Genomic DNA, 6,472 nt, shown 5'->3' with positions numbered 1-6,472 from the left:
CCCCCGCCGCCAGCTTCCAACATGGCCGCCTGAACCCCTCCGCCAGCTTCCAACGTGGCTGCCTGAACCCTCCTGCCAGTTTCCAACATGGCCGCCGCGGCTTCAGGGGAATAAATGGTGCCGGAATGACGTCGCGCTGCCCTTGTTGTCCTGGTGGGGGTGGGGAAAGGGCCCCCTCCCCCCCCTTAGCGAGCCCAGGCCCCCCACAAATTCCCCGTTGAAGCCACGCCGGTGCCAGTTTCAAGCATGGCTGCCCGCTTGCCAGCTTCCAACATGGCGGCGGGGCGGGCGGTTGCGAGGGGCAACAGCGCCCGCCGCTGCCCTTTCCCAAGATGGCGCGTTGGTTGCCAGGCAACGCCGCCTCCCTCCCGCCGCCGTTGCCGGGAGCCGCCGCCCCTCCCTCCCAGGCGGTTGCTAGGGAGTTGGAGGACCTCGCGTGACCGGAAGTCCGCTCTAGCCGGCCGCTCGCTGAGGAGACTCTATGGTTTAGCGACCAGCGGTGTTTACGCCGGGTACCGGATACCGGGTCGGGGGGGATTTGAGGGGCCCGGGGGGATTTTGGGGGGCTTGGAGGGGTTTTGGGGGGCTGAGGGGGACTGAGGGGACCCCTCTTTAACCCCCCCTTCCACCCGCAGCACCTCCGTTACCGGCGCTCCCCTCCCGCCCGCCATGGCGCAGGCCCGGGGGGTGAACAGCCTCCGCTTCAACCAGGACCAGAGTGAGTGTGGGGACCCCCAAACCCTCCCAGGGGACCCCCAAATCCCTCCCGGGGACCCCTAAATGCCCCCCCCCCCTTTTTTTAGGCTGTTTCTGCGTGGCGATGGATTCCGGGGTGCGGATCTTCAACGTGGAGCCCCTGATGGAAAAGGGGCATTTGGGTGAGGGGAGATGGGGCTGGGGGGGGGGGTTGGGGGGGCTGGGAGGGGTTTTGGGGTCCTCCCCCAGCTTAGGAGAGGGGCTGGGGGGTCCTCAGGTCTAAAGAAGGGGCTTGGGGGGGGGGTGTTTTGGGGGGTCCCCTTGGCTGGGGGGGGGGGGCTCTGAGGCGTTTTGGGGGTCCCTAGGCCTGGGTGAGGCAATTTGGGGGGGCTGGGGGTCTTTTGGGGGTCCCCCAGTGCTGAGGACGCAGTTTTGGGGGGGGCTGGGGGCTGTTTTGGGGGTCCCTAGGCCTGGGAGGGGCAGTTTTGGGGGGCTGGGGGGTGTTTTGGGGTCCCCCAACCCCTGATATTTTGGGGGGGCCGCCATTTTGGGGGGTCCCTACACATGAAAGAGGGGGGCAGGAGCATCACGGCCCCCCCAAACCCCCCATTCCCCCCCCCCCCCCCCCCACGGGGCAGTGGGGGGTCCCTCAGATTTTGGGGGGGGGGTCCCTCAAATTTGGGGGGGGTCTCTCAAATTTTGGAGGGGGGGGTCCCTCGAATTTGGGCCCCCCCCCCAATTTCGCAGACGCGGAGCAAGTGGGGAGCGTGGGGCTGGTGGAGATGCTTCACCGCTCCAACCTGCTGGCCATCGTGGGGGGCGGCAGCCACCCCAAATTCCCCGACGTCTCAGGTGCGCCCCGAAACTTTGCTGGGGGGGGGTCCCCCAATTTTGGGGTACCCTAACACACCCCCCCCCCCAAAATTTCCCCCAGTGATGATATGGGACGACGCGCGGGAGGGGAAGGACAAACTGGTGCTGGAGTTCACCTTCCCCAAACCCGTCCTGGCCGTCCGCATGCGCCACGATAAGTGAGCGAACCCCCCCAAAATCCTCTCCGTGGGGGGGGGACACCCCAAAATCCTCTCTGCAGGGGGGGGGGACACCCCCCAGAATCCTGCCGGAGCCCCCAGCGCCCGCGTTTGGGCCCCCCCAGGTTGGTGGTGGTGCTGCAGAGCCGCCTCTACGTCTTCTCCTTCCCCCACAACCCCACCAAGCTCTTCGAGTTCGACACCCGCGACAACCCCAAAGGTGAGGGGGGGTCCCCAAAACCTCGGGGGGGTCCCCAAAACCTCGGGGGGCGTCCCCAACTTTGGGGGGTCCCCAAAACCTCAGGGAGGGTCCCAAACCTCGGGGGGCGTCCCCAACTTTGGGGGGTCCCCAGACTTTGGGGGGGTCCCCAAAACCTCAGGGGGGGTCCCAAACTTCGGGGGGGTTCCCAAAACCTCGGGGGGGTCCCCAACATTGGAGGCCCCCAAAACCTCGAGGGGGGTCCCCAAAGCTTGGGTTTGGGTCCCCAATTTGCCCCCCTCCCCCCTCCCCCCCCCAGGGATCTGCGATCTCTGTCCCAGTATGGAGAAGGCGTTGCTGGTTTTCCCCGGGCATAAGTGCGGGAGTCTGCAGTTGGTGGTGAGGGGACTGGGAGGCACTGGGAGGGGACTGGGAGGGATGTGCGAGGGATTGGGGGGGACTGGGAGGGGGCTGGGGGGACACTGGGAAGGACTGGAGGGCACTGGGAGGGATGTGCGAGGGATTTGGAGGAACTGGGAGGCACTGGGAGGGACTGGAGAGCACTGGGAGGGATGTACGAGGGATTGGGGGGGACTGGGAGGGGGCTGGGGGTCACTGGGAAGGACTGGGGGGCACTGGGAGGGATGTGCGAGGCATTGGGGGAAACTGGGAGGCATTGGGAGGGGGCTGGGGGGGCACTGGGAGGGACTGGGAGGGATGTGCAAGGGATTGGGGGGCACTGGGAGGGGGCTGGGGGGCACTGGGAGGGACTGGGAGTGATGTGTGAGGTATTGGGGGAACTGGGAGGCACTGGGAGGGGGCTGGGGGACACTGGGAGGGATGTGCGAGGGATTGGAGGAACTGGGAGGGGACTGGGAGGAACTGGGAGGGGGCTGAAGGGCGCTGGGAGGGACTGGGAGGTATATGTGAAGTATTGGGGGGAACTGGGAGGGGACTGGGAAGGACTGGGAGAGATGTGCGAGGTATTGGGGGAACTGGGAGGGGTTGGGGGGAACTGGGAGGTACTGGGGGGGGCACTGGGTTATAATGGGAGCCTTGTGAAGGTGTTGAGGCTTACTGGGAGGTACTGGGGGGAGCTCGTAGTAATGGGAGGGGGCACTGGAAGGATGTGGAGGGCAGGGGGAAGTGCTGGGGGATACTGGGAGGTACTGGGGGGGCTGTGGGGATACTGGGAGGCTAGAGGTGTTGGGGGCTACTGGGGGGCAGTGGGGGATACTGGGGGGGCACTGGGAGGGTGTGGAGTGGCATGGGGAGGTCCTGGGGGGCTGTAGGTGCATGGGGGGCTACTGGGGTGTACTGGGGCATACTGGGAGGCCAAGGGGGAGTTCTGGGGTGTACTGGGGGGCACTGGGAGGTACTGGGGGGAACTGGAGGTTGGGGGGGGGGGCACAGGGAGGTTTGGAGGCCGGGGGGAGGTACTGGGGGGCGGGAGGTGCGTGGGGGGCACTGGGAGGTACTGGGGGGCACTGGGGGATAGTGGGAGGCTTGTGAAGGTGTTGAGGCATACTGGGAGGTACTGGGAGGGACTGGGGGATACTGGGAGCCTTGTGAGGGTGTTGAGGTGTACTGGGAGGAACTGGGGGGGCACTGGGGGATACTGGGGGGGCACTGGGAGGGTGTGGAGTGGCATGGGGAGGTACTGGGGGGATGTAGGTACTGGGGTGTACTGGGGCATACTGGGAGGCCAAGGGGGGTTCTGGGGTATACTGGGGGGCACTGGGAGGTACTGGGGGGCACTGGGGGATAGTGGGAGGCTTGTGAAGGTGTTGAGGCATACTGGGAGGTACTGGGGGGAACTGGTGGGGCAGTGGGGGATACGGGGAGCCTTGTGAAGGTGTTGAGGCATACTGGGAGGTACTGGGGGGAACTGGGGGATACTGGGGGGGCACTGGGAGGGTGTGGAGTGGCATGGGGAGGTCCTGGGGGGGCTGTAGGTGCATGGGGGGCTACTGGGGTGTACGGGGGCAGACTGGGAGGCCAAGGGGGGGTTCTGGGGTGTACGGGGGGGAACTGGGAGGTACTGGGAGCCTTGTGAAGGTGTTGAGGCGTACTGGGAGGTACCGGGGGGCACTGGGGGATACTGGGAGCCTTGTGAAGGTGCTGAGGCGTACTGGGAGGTACTGGGGGGCACTGGGGGATACTGGGAGCCTTGTGAAGGTGCTGAGGCGTACTGGGAGGTACTGGGGGGGCAGTGGGAGGTTGGGGGAGCACAGGGAGGTTTGGAGGGCAGGGGGAGGTACTGGGGGGCTGGAGGTGCATGGGGGGGTACTGGGAGGAACTGGGGGGGCAGTGGGGGGTACCGGGAGCCTTGTGAAGGTGTTGAGGCGTACTGATAGGTACTGGGGGGAACTGGGGGGGGTGCTGGGGGGGTACTGGGGGGCACTGGGGGGTACTGGGGGGCAGTGGGGGTCCTCACGGCCCCGCCCCCCCCCCCCGCAGGACCTGGGGAGCGCGAAGCCGGGGACGTCGTCGGCGCCCTTCACCATCAACGCGCACCAGAGCGAGGTGGGGTGCGCGGCCCTCAGCCCCCCCGGCAGCCTGGTGGCTTCGGCCTCGCGCCGCGGCACCCTCATCCGCCTCTTCTGCACCCAGAGCCGCGCCCGGCTGCTGGAGCTGCGCCGCGGCACCGACCCCGCCACCCTCTACTGGTACCGGCACCGGGACGGGGACGGGGACGGGGGGGGGAGGGGGGGTCCCCGCGCCCCGACACGGCGGGGGTGGTGACGGTGGTGCGTTCTGGGGGGGCAGCTTGGCCTTCAGCCCCGACTCGGCCTTCCTCTGCGCCGCCAGCGACAAGGGCACCGGGCACGTCTTCGCCCTGCGGGAGACGCGGCTCAACCGGCGCTCCGCGTGCGTGGGGGGCGAAGTGGGGGGCACACCTGAAATGGGGGGGGGCCTGAAAGGGGGGGGACACCCCGAAATGGGGGGGCGAAATGGGGGGGGGACACCCCGAAATGGGGGGGGCCTGAAATGGGGGGGGGACACCTGAAATGGAGGGGGGCGAAATGGGGGGGGGGACACCTGAAATGGAGGGGGGACACCTGAAATGGAGGGAAGGGACCCCAGAATGGGGGGGGGACCCCGAAATGGGGGAGGGACCCTGAAATGGAGGAGGGGGACCCTGAAATGGAGGGGGGGCCTGAAATGGAGGGGGAGGACCCCTAAAATGGAGGGGGGACCCCAAAATGGCGGGCGGGGGCACCTAAAATGGAGGGGGGCCCCAAAATGGTGGCGGGGGAACCCTAAAATGGAGGGGGGTGGGCACCTAAAATGGCGGGGGGGACCCCTAAAGTGGCGGGGGGGACCCCCAGGACGTTGGGGGGGGGGGGGGGCCCACCGCGGCCTTGCCCCCCCCCCCCCCCCCCCCCAGGCTGGCGCGGGTGGGGAAGGTGGGGCCGGTGCTGGGCCCCTACGTGGAGTCGCAGTGGTCGCTGGCCAGCTTCACCGTCCCCGCCGAAGCCCCCTGCCTCTGCGCCTTCGGCCGGGGGGGCCGCAGCCCCAGCTCCGTCGTGGGTGAGTGCCCCGAAACCCCCCCCGCACCCCCAAACCCCCCCCCCCGAGCCCCCCAAACCTCCCTGCCCCCTCCCCAGCCGTCTGCGTCGACGGCACCTTCCACAAGTACGTGTTCAGCCCCGACGGCAACTGCAACCGCGAGGCCTTCGACGTCTTCCTCGACATCTGCGACGACGACGACTTCTGACCCCCCCACCCCCCCCCCCCCCCCCGGGACCCCCCCAACCCCCGGGGACCCCCCCCCAACCCCCCCAAAAAGCCCCTCCCCCAGCTCTCGGCCGTTCCTTTTATTTCGCGTCTCCGTTACAAATCGGATTTAAAAAAAAAAAAAAAAAAGCCTCAAAAAGGGGGGTGGGGCTAAAAGGGGGAGGGGCTTAAAAGTGGGGGCGGGGCTTAAAAATGGGGGCGGGGCTTGAAAAGTGCCTCCCCCCCCCCCCGCCCGTGCCTCAGTTCCCCCCTCCCCCGTGATGCTTTTGTTGGGGGGGGGTGTGCCCCCTCCCCCCCGCCCCTCCCCCACCCCCCGTCCCTGGGCCCGGCCCAGCCTGGAGCCCCCGGGGGGGGGGGGGGTTTGGGGGCTGCTGGTGATGGGGGAGGGGAAGGGGGTTTTGGCACCTGTGTAGCCCTTTAAGAGAGTGGGGGAGGGGGGGTGTGCGGAGAGCGGGGGGGAGGTGTCAGAGGGAGGGGGTGGGGGGGTCGGTGCCAAACTTGAGGCGGTGGAGGAGGGTCTTGGCGGGGAGCAGCGCCTGGGGGGGGGGGGGGGGTTAGAGGGGGGAGCCCCCAAATCACCCCCAGCGTCCCCCCTCTTCCCCCAATGGTTCCCCCATCTCACCCCCCTTCCTAATGGTTCCCCCATTCCCCAGTGTCCCCCCCCCAATTCCCAATGGTTCCCCCCAGTGCCCCCCCCCAAAATTCCCAATGTTTCCCCCGTGTCCCCCCGCATTCCCCAATGGTTCCCCCCAGTCTCCCCCTCCCCCCATGGTTCCCCCCAACGCCCCCCCCGTTCCCAATGGTT

General features: G+C 67.9%; 1 protein-coding gene across 3 annotated transcripts; it reads left to right on the top strand.

Annotated features, from left to right (window-relative positions):
* The first annotated feature begins 4 nt into the window (after positions 1-4).
* WDR45 (WD repeat domain 45) lies at positions 5-5,684 on the top strand. Of its 3 annotated transcripts, none has more exons than XM_087771252.1 (11): positions 401-512; positions 636-718; positions 804-878; positions 1,444-1,548; positions 1,631-1,727; positions 1,853-1,947; positions 2,246-2,325; positions 4,387-4,595; positions 4,696-4,797; positions 5,318-5,460; positions 5,538-5,684. In XM_087771252.1, exons 2-11 carry the CDS (start codon positions 670-672, stop codon positions 5,645-5,647), a joined length of 1,065 nt encoding a protein of 354 aa, XP_087627378.1. In that variant the 5' UTR covers positions 401-512; positions 636-669; the 3' UTR covers positions 5,648-5,684. The 3 variants fall into 3 exon arrangements, with proteins under 3 accessions (XP_087627380.1, XP_087627378.1, XP_087627379.1); XM_087771253.1 differs by having other exon boundaries at positions 496-526; XM_087771254.1 differs by lacking the exons at positions 401-512; positions 1,444-1,548; positions 1,631-1,727 and adding an exon at positions 5-117.
* The last annotated feature ends 788 nt before the right edge of the window (positions 5,685-6,472 follow it).

The sequence above is a fragment of the Nipponia nippon genome, unplaced genomic scaffold (genome assembly GCF_047370975.1).
Source record: "Nipponia nippon isolate SJK-2023a ecotype South Korea unplaced genomic scaffold, ASM4737097v1 scaffold_35, whole genome shotgun sequence".
NCBI lineage: Eukaryota > Metazoa > Chordata > Aves > Pelecaniformes > Threskiornithidae > Nipponia > Nipponia nippon.
This window is presented reverse-complemented; position numbering and strand designations above follow the sequence as displayed.

Bases quoted from the DNA above. Each gene is read 5' to 3' on its own strand.
- WDR45 (XM_087771252.1), top strand. From the start codon at position 670: ATGGCGCAGGCCCGGGGGGTGAACAGCCTCCGCTTCAACCAGGACCAG. The intron at 879-1,443 runs GTGAGGGGAGAT...CCAATTTCGCAG, and splicing joins GATGGAAAAGGGGCATTTGG to ACGCGGAGCAAGTGGGGAGC. The intron at 4,596-4,695 runs GTACCGGCACCG...CTGGGGGGGCAG, and splicing joins GACCCCGCCACCCTCTACTG to CTTGGCCTTCAGCCCCGACT.